We start from the raw sequence: 21,233 nt of genomic DNA, 5'->3' as shown, positions 1-21,233 counted from the left end.
TCTCACCGACTCACTCACTCATCCACTCACTCACTCACCCACTCACCCACTCACCTACACACTCACTCACCTACTCACCTACTCACTCACCTACTCACTCACCTACACACTCATTCACTCACCTACTCACTCACCTACTCACTCACCTACACACCCACTCACTCACTCACCCACTCACTCACTCACCTACACACTCACTCACCAACTCACTCACCCACTCACCCGCTCACTCACCCACTCACTCACCTACTCAGAGAGTCACCCACTCACCCACCCACTCACCCACCCACTCACCCACCCACTCACTCACTCACTCACCCAATCACGCGATCACCCACAGAGTCACCCACAGTGACAGAGTCACCCACAGAGTCACCCACAGAGTCACCCACAGAGTCACCCAAAGAGTCACCCACAGAGTCACCCTCAGAGTCACCCACATCTTGACGAAGGGATCTGAGTATCCGTTGGCGTCCATGGCTGCGAGGTGGACGCAGCGGACGACTCCCACCACGAGTCCACCCCTCTGCGTGCTGTAGCGGAGCGAGATCAGGATCCGACCCCGCTCCTCCGCAGCCGCCTCCTCGCCCTTGTCCACCTGTGGGCGATCACCGTGGGTAGGGGTGGACTCACTCACTCACTCACCTACTCACTCAACCACTCAACCACTCACCCACTCACTCACTCACTCATCCACTAACTCACTCACCTACTCACTCACCCACTCACCCACTCACTCACCCACTCACTCATCCACTCACTCACCCACTCACTCACTCACTCACCCACTCACCACACACTCACTCACCCACTCACTCACCCACTCACTCACCCACTCACTCACCCACCCACCCCACTCACTCACCCACTCACCCACCCACTCACCCACCCACTCACCCACTCACCCACTCACTCACTCACTCACCCACCCACTCACCCACTCACCCACCCACTCACTCACCCACTCACTCACCCACCCACCCCACTCACTCACCGACTCACCCACCCACTCACCCACCCACTCACCCACTCACCCACTCACTCACTCACTCACCCACCCACTCACCCACTCACCCACCCACTCACCCACCCACCCACTCACCCACCCACTCACTCACTCACCCACTCACCCACCCACCCACCCAGTCACCCACCCACTCACTCACCCACTCACCCACCCACCCACCCACTCACCCACCCACCCACTCACTCACCCACCCACCCACTCACCCACCCACTCACCCACCCACTCACTAACCAACCCACCCACTCACCCACCCACCCACCCACTCACTCACCCACCCACCCACCCACTCACTCACTCACCTACTCACCCACTCACTCACTCACCCACTCACTCACTCACCCACTCACTCACTCACCCACTCACCCACCCACCCACTCACCCACCCACTCACTCACCCACTCACCCACCCACCCACTCACCCACCCACCCACTCACTCACTCACTCACCCACTCACTCACCCCCCCACCCACCCACTCACTCACCCACCCACCCACTCACCCACCCACTCACCCACCCACTCACTAACCAACCCACCCACTCACCCACCCACCCACCCACTCACTCACCCACCCACCCACCCACTCACTCACTCACCTACTCACCCACTCACTCACTCACCCACTCACTCACTCATCCACTCACTCACTCACCCACTCACCCACCCACCCACTCACCCACCCACTCACTCACCCACTCACCCACCCACCCACCCACTCACCCACCCACTCACTCACTCACTCACCCACTCACTCACCCCCCACCCACCCACTCACTCACCCACCCACCCACTCACCCACCCACTCACCCACCCACTCACCCACCCACTCACCCACCCACTCACTAACCAACCCACCCACTCACCCACCCACCCACCCACTCACTCACCCACCCACTCACTCACTCACTCACCTACTCACCCACTCACTCACTCACCCACTCACTCACTCACCCACTCACTCACTCACCCACTCACTCACCCACTCACTCACCCACTCACTCACCCACCCACCCACCCACCACCCCCCCCACCCCCCCCCCCCCCACCACCCACCACCACCCCCCCCACTAACAGGAAGCTGTCTCTCCAGACAAATGTTGTAGCTCCTCGTCTGATTCGGGTTGAGTCTCTTGAGTGGGACTCGTGTCTCCCCGATACACTCGTTGTGGCCTAGCTTGTCCTCATCGTAAACAGAGATCCTACACAACAACAACATCATCATCATCATCAACATCATCAAAATCATCATCATCAACATCATCATCAACAACATCATCATCATCAACAACATCATCAACATCATCATCAACATCATCATCAACATCATCAACATCATCATAATCAACATCATCAACATCATCATCAACATCATCAACATCATCAACAACATCATCATCAACATCATCATCAACATCATCATCATCAACATCAACATCATCAACATCATCAACATCATCATCAACATCATCATCAACATCATCAACATTATCATCATCAACATCATCAACATCATCATAATCAACATCATCAGCCACATCATCATCAGGGTGAGTGGGAGAGTGAGTGACTGAGTGACTGAGTGAGTGAGTGGGTGAGTGAGTGAGTGGGTGAGTGGGTGAGTGACTGAGTGGGTGAGTGAGTGAGTGGGTGAGTGAGTGAGTGGGTGAGTGGGTGAGTGACTGAGTGGGTGAGTGAGTGAGTGAGTGGGTGAGTGGGTGAGTGAGTGGGTGAGTGAGTGAGTGAGTGGGTGAGTGGGTGGGTGACTGAGTGCGTGACTGAGTGACTGAGTGAGTGGGTGAGTGGGTGAGTGAATGACTGAGTGAGTGCGTGAGTGAGTGACTGAGTGAGTGACTGAGTGAGTGCCTGAGTGAGTGCCTGAGTGAGTGACTGAGTGACTGAACAACAGAGTGAGTGAGTGACTGAGTGACTGAGTGAATGACTGAGTGAGTGCGTGAGTGAATGACTGAGTGAGTGAGTGACTGAGTGCGTGAGTGAGTGACTGAGTGACTGAGTGAGTGAGTGACTGAGTGACTGAGTGAATGACTGAGTGAGTGCGTGAGTGACTGAATGAGTGACTGAGTGCGTGACTGAGTGCGTGACTGAGTGACTGACTGAGTGACTGAGTGACTGAGTGAACGACTGAGTGAGTGACTGAGTGACTGAGTGAGTGACTGAGTGACTGAGTGACTGACTGAGTGAACGACTGAGTGACTGAGTGACTGACTGAGTGAACGACAGAGGGAATGACTGAAGGAGTCCACCTTAGAGTCTTGCGTAACAAGTCATCATCCGTGATTCCGTAGTAGGTAAGCGTCTCATTCCACGCTGGGTTCAGAGTGTTCCTCAGGGTCTTCGTGCGTAGCTTCGTAGCCTGGGGCAACAGCGCTGCTCATGATGATGATGCTGATGATGGTGATGATGGTGATGCTGCTGATGATGATGATGGTGATGATGCTGATGATGATGATGCTGATGATGCTACTACTGATGATGATGATACTACTACTGATGATGATCATGATCATGGTGCTACTACTGCTGCTGCTGCTGATGATGATGCTGCTGATGCTGATGATGCTGATGATGATGCTGATGATGATGATGCTACTACTGATGATGATACTACTACTGATGATGATCATGATGCTACTACTGATGATGATGATACTACTACTGATGATCATCATGATGCTACTACTACTGCTGCTGACGATGATGATGCTGATGATGCTACTGCTACTGATGATGATGATGCTACTACTATTGATGATGATGCTACTACTGCTGCTGATGATACTACTGTTGATGATGATGATACTACTACTACTGCTGATGATGATGATACTACTACTGCTGATGATGCTACTACTGATGATGATGATGCTACTACTACTGATGATGCTACTACTGATGATGATGATGCTACTGATGATGATGATGACCATGCTACTACTACTGATGATGCTACTGATGATGATGATGATGCTACTACTATTGATGATGATACTACTACTGCTGATGATGATACTACTACTGCTGATGATGCTACTACTGCTGATGATGATGCTACTACTACTGCTGCTGATGATGCTGCTGCTGCTGCTGATGATGATGATGATGCTGATAATGATGCTGATAATGCTGCTGATGATGCTACTACTACTGCTGCTGATGACCATGCTACTGCTGCTGATGATGCTACTACTGATGATGATGATGATGCTACTACTGATGATGATGATGATGCTACTACTACTGCTGATGATGATACTACTACTGATGATGCTACTACTACTTCTACTGATGATGATGCTACTACTGATGATGATGCTACTACTGATGATGATGATACTACTACTGATGATGATACTGATGATGATGCTACTACTGATGATGATGCTACTACTGATGATGATGATGATACTACTACTGATGATGATGATACTACTACTGATGATGCTACTACTACTGCTGCTGATGATGATGCTACTACTACTGATGATGATGCTACTACTACTGATGATGATGATGCTACTACTGATGATGCTACTGATGATGATGACGATGATGCTACTACTGATGATGATGATGCTACTACTGATGATGCTACTGATGATGATGACGATGATGCTACTACTGATGATGATGATGCTACTACTGATGATGATGATGATGCCACTGATGATGATGCTACTACTACTGCTGATGATGATGATACTACTACTGATGATGATGATACTACTACTGATGATGATGATGATGATGCGACTGATGATGATGCTACTACTACTGATGATGATGATGCCACTGATGATGATGATGCCACTGATGATGATGATGCTACTACTGATGATGATGATGCCACTGATGATGATGATGCTACTACTACTGATGATGATGCTACTGCTGCTGATGATGATGATGCTACTGCTGATGATGATGATGATGCTACTACTACTGATGATGATGCTACTGCTGCTGATGATGCTACTGATGATGATGCTATTGCTGATGATGATGATGCCACTGATGATGATGCTACTGCTGCTGGTGCTGCTGGTACTGCTGATGATGCTGCTACCACTACTACAGCTGCTGGTGCTGCTGGTACTGCTGATGATGCTGCTGGTTTCACCTTGCTAGCCCCGGGTAGCAAGTACAGCTTCACGTAGGGGTCGGCCAGCCCGTTCGAGTCCATCGCCTTGAGGCCCTGCAGGAGAGGAGCGGTGGTGCAGCGGTTAGCGCACTGTGTGTGTGTGTGTGTCTGTGTGTGTGTGTCTGTGTGTGTGTGTCTGTGTGTGTGACTGTGTGTGTGTGTATGTGTGACTGTATGTGTGTGTGTCTGTGTGTGTGACTGTGTGTGTGTGTGTATGTGTGACTGTGTGTGTGTATCTGTGTGTGTGTGTGTCTGTGTGTGTGTGACTGTGTGTGTGTATCTGTGTGTGTATGTGTGTGTGACTGTGTGTGTATGTGTGTGTGTAACTGTGTGTGTGTGTGACTGTGTCTGTGTGTAACTGTGTGTGTATGTGTTTGTGTGTGTGACTGTATGTGTGTGTGTGTCTGTGTGTGTATCTGTGTGTGCGTGTGTCTGTGTGTGTGTCTGTATGTGTGTGTGACTGTGTGTGTGTGACTGTGTGTGTATGTATGTGTGTGTGTGACTGTGTGTGTGTGTGACTGTGTGTGTGTGACTGTGTGTGTGTATGTGTGTATGTGTGTGTGTATGTGTGACTGTGTGTAACTGTGTGTGAGTGTGTATGTGTGTGTCTGTGTGTGTATGTGTGTGTGTAACTGTGTGTCTGTGTGACTGTGTCTGTGTGTGTGTAACTGTGTGTATGTGTGTGTGTGTCTGTGTGTGTGTCTGTGTGTGTGTGTCTGCGTGTAACTGTGTGTCTGTGTGACTGTGTCTGTGTGTGTGTCTGTGTGTCTGTGTGTGTATGTATGTGCGTCTGTGTGTGTATGTCTGTGTGTGTGTATGTATGTGTCTGTGTGTGTGTGTGACTGTGTATGTGTGTATGTGTGTGTGTATGTGTGTATGTCTGTGTGTGTGTGTCTGTGTGTGTGTGTGTGTCTGTGTGTGTGACTGTGTGTCTGTGTGTGTGTGTGTCTGTGTGTATGTGTGTGTGTCTGTGTGTGTGTGTGTCTGAGTGTGTGTGTATATGTGTGTGTATGTGTGTGTGTCTGTGTGTGTGTGTATGTGTGTGTGACTGTGTATGTGTGTATGTGTGTGTGTGTGACTGTGTATGTATGTGTGTGTGTCTGTGTGTGTGTGTGACTATGTGTGACTGTGTGTGTATGTATGTGTGTATGTATGTGTGTCTGTGTGTGTGACTGTGTGACTGTGTGTATGTGTGTGTATGTGTGTGTGTCTGTGTGTCTGTGTGTGTATGTATGTGTCTGTGTGTGTATGTGTGTGTGTCTGTGTGTGTGTGTCTGTGTATGTGTGTGACTGTGTGTGTGTATGTATGTGTGTGTCTGTGTGTGTGTGTCTGTGTATGTGTGTGACTGTGTGTGTGTGTGTGTATGTATGTGTGTGTCTGTGTGTGTCTGTGTATGTGTGTGACTGTGTGTGTGTGTCTGTGTGTGTGTATATGTGTGTGTATGTGTGTGTGTCTGTGTGTATGTGTGTGTGACTGTGTATGTGTGTATGTGTGTGTGTGACTGTGTATGTATGTGTGTGTGTCTGTGTGTGTGTGACTATGTGTGACTGTGTGTGTATGTATGTGTGTATGTATGTGTGTCTGTGTGTGTGACTGTGTGTATGTGTGTGTATGTATATGTGTGTGTCTGTGTGTGTGTCTGTGTGTCTGTGTGTGTATGTGTGTGTGTGTGACTGTGTGTGTGTCTGTGTGACTGTGTGTATGTGTGTGTATGTGTGTGTGTGTCTGTGTGTGTGACTGTGTGTATGTGTGTGTATGTATATGTGTGTGTCTGTGTGTGTGTCTGTGTGTCTGTCTGTGTGTGTATGTATGTGTGTGTGTCTGTGTGTCTGTGTGACTGTGTGTATATGTGTGTGTATGTATATGTGTGTGTCTGTGTGTGTGTCTGTGTGTCTGTGTGTGTGTATGTGTGTGTGTGTGACTGTGTGTGTGTGACTGTGTATGTGTATGTGTGACTGTGTGTGTGTATGTCTGTGTGTGTGTATGTGTGTGTGTATGTGTGTATGTGTGTGTGTAACTGTGTGTGTGTGACTATGTGTGTGTGTGACTGTGTGTGTGTGTCTGTGTGTATGTATGTGTGTGTATGTGTGTATGTGTGTGTGACTATGTGTATGTGTGTGTATGTGTGTGTATGTGTGTGTATGTGTGTGTGTGTGTCTGTGTGTATGTGTGACTGTGTGTGTATGTATGTGTGTATGTGTGTATGTGTGTGTGTATGTGTGTGTATGTGTGTGTGTGTGACTGTGTGTATGTGTGTATGTGTGTGTATGTGTGTATGTGTGTCTGTGTGTGTGTATGTGTGTGTGTATGTGTGACTGTGTGTGTGTGTGACTGTGTGTGTGTGTGACTGTGTCTGTGTGTGTAAACTAAACAATGCTAATTGTCGCAGCCGCGTCACTCTTTAGTCATTAGCGACGTGAACGTCACCATGGTGATAGCAACTCGACCACGTGACCTATGTCATCATCACTGTCTTGACGTTCATAGAAGCACTCATAGAGAGTCACACTCATAGAGATTCATAGAGACCCACACTCATAGAGATTCACACTCATAGAGATTCATAGAGATTCACACTCATAGAGATTCATAGAGATTCACACTCATAGAGACCCACAGAGACACACACTCATAGAGACCCACAGAGACTCACACTCATAGAGATTCATAGAGACTCACACTCATAGAGATTCACACTCATAGAGATTCATAGAGATTCACACTCATAGAGACCCACAGAGACCCACAGAGACTCATACTCATAGAGATTCATAGAGACTCACACTCATAGAGACCCACAGAGACCCACACTCATAGAGACCCACAGAGACTCACACTCATAGAGACACACAGAGACCCACAGAGACCCACACTCATAGAGACCCACAGAGACCCACACTCATAGAGACCCATAGAAACCCACAGAGACTCACACTCATAGAGACTCACACTCATAGAGACCCATAGAGACCCACAGAGGCCCATATTCATAGAGACCCACAGAGACTCACACTCATAGAGACCCACAGAGACTCACACTCATAGAGACCCATAGAGACCCACAGAGACCCACACTCATACAGACCCACAGAGACCCACAGAGACTCACACTCATAGAGACTAACACTCATAGAGACCCACAGAGACTCACACTCATAGAGACCCACACTCATAGAGACCCACAGAGATTCACACTCATAGAGACCCACACTCATAGAGACCCACACTCATAGAGACCCACAGAGACCCACACTCATAGAGACCCACAGAGACCCACACTCATAGAGACCCACACTCATAGAGACCCACACTCGTAGAGACCCATAGAGAGCCACACTCATAGAGACCCACACTCTTAGAGACCCACAGAGACTCACACTCATAGAGACCCACAGAGACCCACACTCATAGAGACCCACAGAGACTCACACTCAGAGAGACCCACACTCATAGAGACCCACAGAGATTCACACTCATAGAGACCCACACTCATAGAGACCCACACTCATAGAGACCCACAGAGACCCACACTCATAGAGACCCACAGAGACCCACACTCATAGAGACCCACACTCATAGAGACCCACACTCATAGAGACCCATAGAGACCCACACTCATAGAGACCCACACTCATAGAGACCCACAGAGACTCACACTCATAGAGACCCACAGAGACCCACACTCATAGAGACTCACAGAGACCCACACTCATAGAGATCCACAGAGACCCAAAGAGACCCACAGAGACCCACAGAGACCCACACTCATAGAGATTCATAGAGACTCACACTTATAGAGACTCACAGAGACCCACACTCATAGAGACTCACACTGATAGAGACCCATAGCGACCCACAGAGACCCACACTCATAGAGACCCACAGAGACCCACACTCATAGAGACCCACAGAGACCCACACTCATAGAGACCCACAGAGACCCAAAGAGACCCACAGAGACCCACAGAGACCCACACTCATAGAGATTCATAGAGACTCACACTCATAGAGACCCATAGCGACCCACAGAGACCCACACTCATAGAGACCCACACTCATAGAGACCCACAGAGACCCACACTCATAGAGACTCACAGAGACCCACACTCATAGAGACTCACAGAGACCCACACTCATAGAGACCCACAGAAACCCACACTCATAGAGACCCACAGAGACCCACAGAGACCCACACTCATAGAGACTCACACTCATAGAGACCCACACTCACAGAGACCCACAGAGACCCACACTCACAGAGACCCACAGAGACCCACACTCATTGAGACCCACTCTATGGGTGTCTATGGGTCTCTATGGGTGTCTTTGGGTGTCTATGGGTGTTGATGGGTCTCTATGGGTCTCTATGGGTCTCTATGGGTGTCGATGAGTCTCTATGGGTCTCTATGGGTCTCTATGGGTGTCTATGGGTCTCTATGAGTCTCTATGAGTCTCTATGGGTGTCTATGGGTCTCTATGAGTCTCTATGAGTCTCTATGGGTCTCTATGAGTCTCTATGGGTGTCTATGGGTCTCTATGGGTCTCTATGAGTCTCTATGGGTCTCTATGGGTCTCTATGGGTGTCTATGGGTCTCTATGGGTCTCTATGGGTGTCTATGGGTCTCTATGGGTGTCTATGGGTGTCTATGAGTCTCTATGGGTGTCTATGGGTGTCTATGAGTCTCTATGGGTGTCTATGAGTCTATATGGGTGTCTATGGGTGTCTATGGGTCTCTATGGGTGTCTATGGGTCTCTATGGGTGTCTATGGGTCTCTATGGGTCTCTATGGGTGTCTATGGGTGTCTATGGGTCTCTATGGGTGTCTATGGGTATCTATGGGTGTGTATGGGTCTCTATGGGTGTCTATGGGTGTCTATGGGTCTCTATGGGTGTCTATGGGTCTCTATGGGTCTCTATGGGTGTCTATGGGTATCTATAGGTCTCTATGGGTGTCTATGGGTCTCTATGGGTGTCTATGGGTGTCTATGGGTCTCTATGGGTCTCTATGGGTGTCTATGGGTCTCTATGGGTGTCTATGGGTCTCTATGGGTGTCTATGGGTCTCTATGGGTGTCTATGGGTGTCTATGGGTCTCTATGGGTGTCTATGGGTCTCTATGGGTCTCTATGGGTGTCTATGAGTGTCTATGGGTCTCTATGGGTGTCTATGGGTCTCTATGGGTGTCTATGGGTCTCTATGGGTGTCTATGGGTCTCTATGGGTGCCTATGGGTCTCTATGGGTGTCTATGGGTCTCTATGGGTGTCTATGGGTGTCTATCGGTCTCTATGGGTGTCTATGGGTCTCTATGGGTGTCTATGAGTCTATATGGGTGTCTATAGGTGTCTATGGGTGTCTATGGGTCTCTATGGGTGTCTATGAGTCTCTATGGGTGTCTATGAGTCTATATGGGTGTCTATGGGTGTCTATGAGTCTCTATGGGTCTCTATGGGTCTCTATGGGTGTCTATGGATCTCTATGGGTGTCTATGAGTCTCTATGGGTCTCAATGGGTGTCTATGGGTCTCTATGAGTCTCTATGGGTGTCTATGGGTCTCTATGGGTGTCTATGGGTCTCTATGGGTGTCTATGGGTCTCTATGGGTGTCTATGGGTCTCTATGGGTGTCTATGGGTCTCTATGGGTGTCTATGGGTGTCTATGGGTCTCTATGAGTCTCTATGGGTCTCTATGGGTGTCTATGAGTCTCTATGGGTGTCTATGAGTCTATATGGGTGTCTATGGGTGTCTATGGGTCTCTATGGGTGTCTATGAGTCTCTATGGGTGTCTATGAGTCTATATGGGTGTCTACGGGTGTCTATGGGTCTCTATGGGTCTCTATGGGTGTCTATGGGTCTCTATGGGTCTCTATGGGTGTCTATGGGTCTCTATGCACCTCCACTCACCCTCCTGCCTCCACACGGAGACATCTTTGAGAGCGCCGGTGATGATGGTGGTGATCGTGATGGTGGTGGTGATGGTGGTGATCGTGATGATGATAGTGGTGGTGATGGTGATGATGGTGGTGATTGTGATGATGGTGATGGTGATGATGGAAATGGTGGTGGTGATGGTGGTGATGGTGGTGATGATGGTGGTGGTGATGGTGATGGTGGTGATGGTGGTGATGGTGGTGATCTTGATGATGATGGTGATGGTGGTGATGGTGATGATGGTGGTGATGGTGGTGGTGGTGATGATGGTGGTGATGGTGGTGGTGATGGTGGTGGTGATGATGGTGGTGATGATGGTGGTGGTGATTGTGATTGTGATGATGGTAATGGTGGTGGTGATGGTGGTGATGGTGGTGGTGGTGATGATGATGATGGTGGCGATGGTGATGGTGGTGATGGTGATGATGGTGGTAATGATACTGATGATGGTGGTGGTGATGGTGGTCGTGATGGTGGTGATGGTGGTGATGGTGGTGATGGTGATGATGATGGTGGCGATGGTGATGTTGGTGATGGTGATGATGGTGGTGATGATAGTGATGATGGTGATGGTGGTGGTGATGGTGGTCGTGGTGGTGGTGATGGTGGTGGTGGTGATGGTGATGATGATGGTGGTGATGGTGGTGGTGATGATGGTGGTGATGGTGGTGGTGATGATGGTGGTGATGATGGTGGTGATGGTGGTGGTGATGATGGTGGTGATGATGGTGGTGATGGTGGTGGTGATGATGGTGGTGATGGTGGTGGTGATGGTGATGATGGTGGTGATGATGGTGGTGATGATGGTGATGATGATGATGGTGGTGACGGTGATGATTGTGGTGATGGTGGTGATGATGGTGATGATGATGGTGGTGGTGATGATGGTGATGATGATGGTGTTGTTGATGATGATGGTGAGCTGGTGAGTTGGTGAGAAAGTTGGTGAGTGAGTTTGTGAATTTGTGAGTGAGTTGGTGAGTTAGTGAGCGAGTTGGTGAGTAGGTGAGTGGTGGGTGGGTGAGTTTTTGAGTGAGTGGATGAGTTGGTGAGTGAGTTGGTTAATTGGCTGGTGAGTTGGTGAGTGGGTGGGTGAGTTGGTGAATGAGTTGTTGAGTGAGTTGGTGAATTGGCTGGTGAGTTGGTGAGTGGGTGGGTGAGTTGGTGAATGAGTTGATGAGTGAGTTGGTGAATTGGCTGGTGAGTTGGTGAGTGGGTGAATGAATTGTTGAGTGAGTTGGTGAATTGGTGAGTGAGTTGGTGAGTTTTTGGTGAGTCACCTTGCCACGCGCCACGGTACAATGTAAGGCGCTGTTCTCCTGGTCGAATAGCAGACTGAACTCTAGCGTTCCCAGTGTCGCTACAGTCAGACACACACACAGACACACACACAGTCACACACACACACAGTCACACACACACAGACACACACAGTCACACACACAGACACACACACAGTCACACACACACACAGCCACACACAGACACACACACAGACACACACACACAGACACACACACACACAGTCACACACACAGACACACACAGTCACACACACAGACACACACACAGTCACACAGACACACACACAGTCACACACACACAGACACACACACAGTCACACACACACAGACACACACAGTCACACACATACACAGACACACACAGACACACAGTCACACACACAGACACACACACAGTCACACACACTTACACACACACACATAGACAACAACAACAACAACAGCCTTTCGCCACTAAGTGGCGGTGACGTCACCACGAGGCTTGTGCCAGGCCATGTGCACCTTGAGGCCACGCGAAGTGTCGAACGCAGACACACACACACAGACACACACACACACAGACACACACACAGACACACAGACACCCACACAGTCACACATACACAGACACACACACAGTCACACACAGACAGACACACAAGCAGACACACACGCAGACACACACAGACACACACACAGACACACACACAGACACACACACACAGACACACACAGACACTACACATACATACATTCACACTTACACACACACACTATATATACATTCAACACACACACACACAGACACACACAGTCACACACACAAACACACACACAGACACACACAGACACACACACAGACACACACACACAGACACACAGACACACACACACAGACACACACACATACACACACAAACACACACACAGACACACACGCATACACACACACATACACACACACATACACACACACATACACACACACATACACACACACAGACACACACACACATACACACACACATACACACACACACAGACACACACACACATACACACACACAGACACACACACACATACACACACACAGACACACACACACACATACACACACACAGACACACACACACACAGACACACACACACAGACACACACACACAGACACACACACAGACACACACACAGACACACACACAGACACACAGACACACACACACAGACACACACACAGACACACAGACACACACACACAGACACACACATACACACACACAAACACACACATACACACACATACACACACACATACACACACACACATAGACACACACATACACACACACAGACACACACACAGACACACACACACACATATACACACACACACATACACACACACATACACACACATACATACACACACACAGACACACACACACACAAACACACACACAGACACACACACACAGACACACACCCAGACACACACACACACACAGACACACACACACAGACACACACAGTCACACACACTCACAGTAACACACACACACAGACACACACACAGACACACACACACAGACACACACACACAGACACACACACAGACACACACACACACAAACACACACAGAGACACACACACACATACACACACACATACACACACACACACAGACACACACACACATACACACACACATACACACACACACAGACACACACACACAGACACACACACAGACACACACACACACAAACACACACAGAGACACACACACACACATACACACACACATACACACACACACAGACACACACACATACACACACACATACACACACACACAGACACACACACACAAACACAGGGCTCCCTCCTAATCCTATTACTAAGCCGCGCAAGACGAAGACACACACAGACAAAGCTCCCCCAGGTAGCCTCTAGCAGGGCTGTAGGAGCAAGTGCTGAGAGTAGCGAGTAGCACTACCTATGACACACACACAGACAAAGCTCCCCCAGGTAGCCTCTAACAGGGCTGTAGGAGCAAGTGCTGCTAGTAGCGAGTAGCAGCAGCAGCGTCTATGAAGGCTACCGGCACTGTGGCTACACACAGAGGGGGTGGCCACCAGCACCACCACGCCCGGCCGTCTTTGTCTCTCTCCCAGCGGTTGCGATGTTCACTACACCACCACCACTACACCACTACTACACCACCACCACTACACCACCACCACTACACCACCACTACACCACCACCACTACACCACCACCACAACACCACCACCACTACACCAGTTAGCTCGTTTGAGGCTGAGTCGATCTAGAGGAGGCCCAGGACCGGTTCAGAGAATCGTCACTGAGTGGTGGTGGTCGTGAGCGGGAATCGAACTCGGGTCGCCAGATTCGTAGCGCAGCGTAGCGCTAACCACTACACCCACCACTCCTAAACACACGCAGACACACATACACACACACAGTGACACACACACAGTGCACTAACCACTACTACACTACACGATACACTACAAACACACACAGTGACACACACACAGACACAACAACAACAACCGCCATTCGCCACTAAGTGGCGGTGACGTCACCACGACGCTTGTGCCAGGCTATGTGCACCCTGAGGCCACGTGAAGTGTCGAACGCCCGCTGGCAGGAGGTCATGGGGCAGACCCAGGTGCCACGGGTTGACTGACTGAGATGACTGGCTGATGCACCACCTGTGCCCCCTACTGTGCCAACTTGCTGTGCTTTAGCTACCCGGCACTCCGCTCGTTGTTGTGAGCGTCGCTCCTCCGCCCTCCGTTGTTGTTGGAGGGCGACTACCTCCAACTGCCCAGTAGCAGCGTCCTTCACGAGCCTCCTCCACAGAGGCCGATCTTGACACCGCTGGTACCAGTCATCGGCAAGTCCACTAAGCTCCACATCCTCCTGTACCACATCACTCCATCTCCTCTCTAGCCCGTGCCGCGCCCGTTTAGCCCCCTCGATCCAGCCGAACAAAAGCTGTTTCGGCATGCGGTGGCTGGGCATGCGGGCTACATGACCCAGCCATCGCAGCCTTGCCTGCTGGAGGAGCTCACCGATGGGACCTTGCCCAGATCTTTCAAAGATTTGTGACCTCCTCACACAATCCAGCCTGGTTAGACCCAGGATAGATCGTAGGCAGGCCAGCATAAATGTTTCTAACCGGCGAAGATGTTCCATTAGGGGGGTCCACGTTTCGCAAGCGTAGAGAAGGGAGGGAATGACTGTGGCCGAGAAGACCTGAAGCTTAGTGCGGAGCGACAGACCAGGTAGCTTCCACACAGCGTTACGCAACCGATGAAAATATATTGCCGCTCGACTGATTCGGAGTGAGACCTCTGTTGTTAAACTGGAGCCGGTCATAAGCACACTGCCCAGGTATGGGAAACTCTCCACTCTCTCCACAACTGCCCCATCACCGATTGGGAGTTGTGGGGGTGGAGTGTCCGATGGTACAAAATACCCAGGCAGGTGCTTAGTTTTGGTGGGGCTGATGGTAAGGCCCCACCTCTTAGTGGCACGCTCCAGTTTCAGCAGCAGCGTCTCCACCTCCTCCTCTGAATGAGCAGCTATTACCAAATCATCGGCATACATAACGTGGTTGAGCAATAGGGAGCCATCCCTTGACCGCACCCGGGCATCGATTAGCCTCCCATTATATCTGTACCAAATGGAGATTTCCCCAGTACAGCTATTGAAGGCTTCACGAACTGTACACCCCAAGGTTTACAGGGAATGGCTCTGACTCCCGGCCACGTAGTTTTACCTGGGCCCGCTCACCATCATGAAGGTCCTTAATGATAGTGAGCAGAGGGTCAGGGACTCCAAAAGCACGAAGAACAACCCAGAGCCCAGGCCTACTGATGGTATCTTAGGCCTTGACCTGGTCAATAAAGCAGAGATGTAGGTCTTGTTGGAATTCCCTACACCTCTGCTGTAGCAGACGGACAGAAAATATGGCATCTGTGCAGGACCGCCCTTTCCTGAAACCGCATTGGGGCTCCGCAAGCCTCTCCTCAGCGTGCCTGGCAAGGCGATGTTGAATAATCCTTGCCAGGACCTTTCCCGGCACACTGAGGAGTGAGATGCCCCTGTAGTTGTTACAGTCTGTGCGGTCCCCCTTCTTAAAGAGGGGGACCACCAGGGCATCCTTCCAATCCTGCGGAACCCGTCCAGTGGTCCAGACTGTTGTTATGATGTCATATAGGGCAGTCTGTGCACAAACGCCACCCTCCCTCGGCATTTCGCTTGGGAGATCATCTCTGCCCGCTGCCTTTCCTGGTCTCAGACTCCGGATTGCCTTCAGTACTTCCTCAACAGATGGCACCTCAGCCATCCACTCACAGGGAGTGACTTCTTCCAATATTTGAGGCACCACAGCCTCAGCAGGGTCATCCTCACTTTGTGCCACGATGTTTTCCTGGCTGAGGGATTTTCCCTCCCCCCAGGACCTCACAGAAATGCTCAGCACTACAAAGAAAAAGATAAAGATCCCCCGTATAGCCTTAACAGACTGTAGGGGCAAGTGCTGTTAGCGAGCACCTATGAAGGCACTACAAACAAAGACAAAGATCCCCCATATAGCCTTAACAGACTGTTGGGGCAAGTGCTGTTAGCGAGCACCTATGAAGGCCGGAACGGTACACGAGGGGGTGGGTGGCCAGCACCACGCCCGACCGCCTTTGTCTCCCCAGTGGCAATGTTTACACACCGCACCAGGTACTCATTTGAGGCTGAGTCGACCTAGGGGAGGCCCGGGACCGGTTCAGATAATCGTCACTGGTGTTGGCCGTGAGCGGGAATCGAACCCGGGTCGCCAGGTTCATAGCGCAGCGTAGCGCTAACCGCTACACACACAGTGACACAAACACACAGTGACTCACACACACACACAGTGACTCACACACACACACAGACACACACACAGACACACACACAGTGACACACACACACACAGTGACACAAACACACAGTGACACACACACACAGTGACTCACACACACACACAGACACACACACAGACACACACACAGTGACACACACACACACAGTGACACAAACACACAGTGACACACACACACAGTGACTCAGACACACACACAGACACACACACAGACACACACACAGACACAGTGTAGAGTGTGTGTTGAGTGTTCGTGCATGAATATTTGTAGTCTCTAATGGAAGCTTTCGAGTGCCTATGAGTCTCTGTATATTTGTTGGGTCTCTATGAGTCGCTATGGGTGTCTATGGGTGTCTATGGGTCTCTATGGGTCTCTATGGGTGTCTATGGGTCTCTATGGGTCTCTATGAGTCGCTATGAGTCGCTATGGGTATCTATGGGTGTCTATGGGTCTCTATGGGTGTCTATGGGTCTCTATGGGTGTCTATGGGTCTCTATGGGTGTCTATGGGTGTCTATGGGTGTCTATGGGTCTCTATGAGTCGCTATGGGTCAATATGAGTCTCTATGGGTGTCTATGGGTCTCTATGGGTGTCTATGGGTCTCTATGGGTGTCTATGGGTGTCTATGGGTCTCTATGGGTGTCTATGAGTCTCTATGGGTGTCTATGGGTGTCTATGGGTCTCTATGGGTCTCTATGGTTGTCTATGAGTCTCTATGGGTGACTATGGGTCTCTATGAGTCTCTATGGGTGTCTATGAGTCTCTATGGGTGTTTATGAGTCTCTATGGGTCTCTATGGGTGTCTATGGGTCTCTATGGGTCTCTATGGGTGTCTATGGGTCTCTATGGGTCTCTATGGGTCTCTATGGGTGTCTATGAGTCTCTATGGGTGTTTATGAGTCTCTATGGGTCTCTATGGGTGTCTATGGGTCTCTATGGGTCTCTATGGGTGTCTATGGGTCTCTATGGGTCTCTATGGGTGTCTATGGGTGTCTATGGGTGTCTATGGGTCTCTATGGGTCTCTACGGGTGTCTATGGGTGTCTATGAGTCTCTATGGGTGTCTATGGGTGTCTATGGGTCTCTATGGGTCTCTATGGGTGTCTATGGGTCTCTATGGGTCTCTATGAGTCTCTATGTGTCTCTGTGGGTGTCTATGGGTCTCTATGGGTCTCTATGGGTGTCTATGGGTCTCTATGGGTCTCTATGGGTCTCTATAGGTGTCTATGGGTGTCTATGGGTCTCTATGGGTCTCTATGGGTCTCTATGAGTCTCTGTGGATGTGTGTGGGTCTCTATGAGTCTCTATGGGTCTCTATGGGTGTCTATGGGTCTCTATGGGTCTCTATTGGTGTCTATGGGTCTCTATGGGTGTCTATGCGTCTCTATGGGTGTCTATGGGTGTCAATGAGTCTCTATGGGTGTCTATGGGTCTCTATGGGTCGCTATGGGTATCTATGGGTGTCTATGGGTGTCTATGAGTCTCTATGGGTGTCTATGGGTCTCTGTGAGTCTCTATAGGTGTCTATGGATCTGTATGGGTGTCTATGGGTGTCTATGGGTGTCTATGGATCTGTATGGGTGTCTATGGGTGTCTATGAGTCTCTATGGGTCTCTATGGGTGTCTATGGCTGTCTATGGGTCTCTATGGGTCTCTATGGGTGACTATGGGTCTCTATGAGTCTCTATGGGTCTCTATGGGTCTCTGTGGGTGTCTATGGGTCTCTATGAGTCTCTATGAGTCGCTATGGGTATCTATGGGTGTCTATGGGTCTCTATGGGTGACTATGAGTCTCTATGGGTGTCTATGGGTCTCTATGGGTCTCTATGAGTCTCTATGGGTGTCTATGGGTGTCTATGGGTCTCTATGGGTGTCTATGGGTCTCTATGGGTGTCTATGGGTCTCTATGGGTGTCTATGAGTCTCTATGGGTGTCTATGGGTGTCTATGGGTCTCTATGGGTCTCTATGGGTGTCTATGGGTCTCTATGGGTCTCTATGAGTCTCTATGTGTCTCTGTGGGTGTCTATGGTTCTCTATGGGTCTCTATGGGTGTCTATGGGTCTCTATGGGTCTCTATGGGTCTCTATAGGTGTCTATGGGTGTCTATGGGTCTCTATGGGTCTCTATGGGTCTCTATGAGTCTCTGTGGATGTGTGTGGGTCTCTATGAGTCTCTATGGGTCTCTATGGGTGTCTATGGGTGTCTATGGGTCTCTATGGGTCTCTATGGGTGTCTATGGGTCTCTATGGGTGTCTATGCGTCTCTATGGGTGTCTATGGGTGTCAATGAGTCTCTATGGGTGTCTATGGGTCTCTATGGGTCTCTATGGGTGTCTATGGGTCTCTATGGGTCTCTATGGGTCTCTATGGATCTTTATGAGTCTCTATGGGTCTCCGTGGGTCTCCGTGGGTCTCTATGGGTCTCTTTGGGTCTCTATGAGTCTCAATGAGTTTCTATGGGTCTCTATGGGTGTCTATGGGTGTCTATGGGTCTCTATGGGTCTCTATGGGTCTCTATGGGTGTTTATGGGTGTCTATGGCGATCTATGGGTGTCTATGGGGATCTATGGGCGTCTATGAGTCTATGGGTCTCTATGGGTCTCTATGGGTCTCTATGGGTGTCTATGGGGATCTATGGGTGTCTATGGGTCTTTATGGGTCTCTATGGGTGTCTATGGGTCTCTATGAGTCTCTATAGGTGTCTATGGGTCTCTATGAGTCTCTATGGGTGTCTATGGGTCTCTATGGGTGTCTATGAGTCTCTATGGGTGTCGATGGGTCTCTATGGGTCTCTATGGATCTCTATGAATTAGTTAGTGAGTGAGTGAGCGGGTGAGTGAGTGGGTGAGTGAATGATTGAGTGGGTGAGTGAGTGCGTGAGTGAGTGATTGAGTGAGTGAATGATTGAGTGGGTGAGTGACTGAGTGAGTGACTGAGTGACTGAGTGAGTGAATGAGTGAGTGAGTGACTGAGTGACTGACTGAGTTAATGAGTGACTGACTGAGTGACTGAGTTAATGAGTGACTGAGTGACTGAGTGAGTGACTGAGTGACTGACTGAGTGACTGAGTGACTGACTGAGTGACTGACTGAGTGACTGAGTGACTGACTGAGTGACTGAGTGACTGAGTGACTGACTGAGTGACTGACTGAGTGACTGAGTGACTGAGTGACTGACTGAGTGACTGAGTGAGTGACTGAGTGACTGACTGAGTGACTGAGTGACTGAGTGACTGAGTGACTGACTGAGTGACTGAGTGAGTGACTGAGTGACTGAGTGACTGACTGAGTGACTGACTGAGTGACTGAGTGACTGACTGAGTGACTGAGTGACTGAGTGACTGACTGACTGAGTGACTGAGTGACTGAGTGACTGACTGAGTGACTGAGTGAGTGACTGAGTGACTGACTGAGTGACTGAGTGACTGAGTGACTGACTGAGTGACTGAGTGAGTGACTGAGTGACTGAGTGACTGAGTGACTGACTGAGTGACTGAGTGAGTGACTGAGTGACTGAGTGACTGAGTGACTGACTGAGTGACTGAGTGAGTGACTGACTGAGTGACTGACTGAGTGACTGACTGAGTGACTGAGTGAGTGAGTGACTGAGTGAGTGAGTGAGTGACTGAGTGACTGAGTGAGTGACTGAGTGAGTGACTGAGTGACTGAGTGACTGAGTGAGTGACTGAGTGAGTGACTGAGTGACTGACTGAGTGACTGAGTGACTGACTGAGTGACTAACTGAGTGACTGAGTGACTGAGTGACTGACTGAGTGACTGAGTGACTGAGTGAGTGACTGACTGAGTGAGTGACTGAGTGAGTGACTGAGTGAGTGACTGAGTGACTGACTGAGTGACTGAGTGACTGAGTGACTGACTGAGTGACTGACT

General features: G+C 49.9%; 1 protein-coding gene across 1 annotated transcript in view; it reads right to left on the bottom strand.

Moving 5' to 3' along the window:
- Positions 1 to 21,233, bottom strand: part of LOC116958423 (double C2-like domain-containing protein beta) — a 61,666-nt gene that overhangs the window by 34,811 nt on the left and 5,622 nt on the right. Inside the window, 5 exon segments of the mRNA XM_076058581.1 lie at positions 441 to 598; positions 2,099 to 2,225; positions 3,288 to 3,397; positions 5,162 to 5,236; positions 12,393 to 12,472. Coding sequence (XP_075914696.1) covers positions 441 to 598; positions 2,099 to 2,225; positions 3,288 to 3,397; positions 5,162 to 5,236; positions 12,393 to 12,472 — 550 coding nt within the window.

The sequence above is a fragment of the Petromyzon marinus genome (genome assembly GCF_048934315.1).
Source record: "Petromyzon marinus isolate PM22_M1 ecotype Great Lakes invasive population chromosome 77 unlocalized genomic scaffold, UKy_Petmar_22M1.pri1.0 chr77_unloc.1, whole genome shotgun sequence".
NCBI classification, from domain to species: domain Eukaryota; kingdom Metazoa; phylum Chordata; class Hyperoartia; order Petromyzontiformes; family Petromyzontidae; genus Petromyzon; species Petromyzon marinus.
Note: the sequence above shows the minus strand (reverse complement) of the source record. Positions and strands in the feature narration are given on the sequence as shown.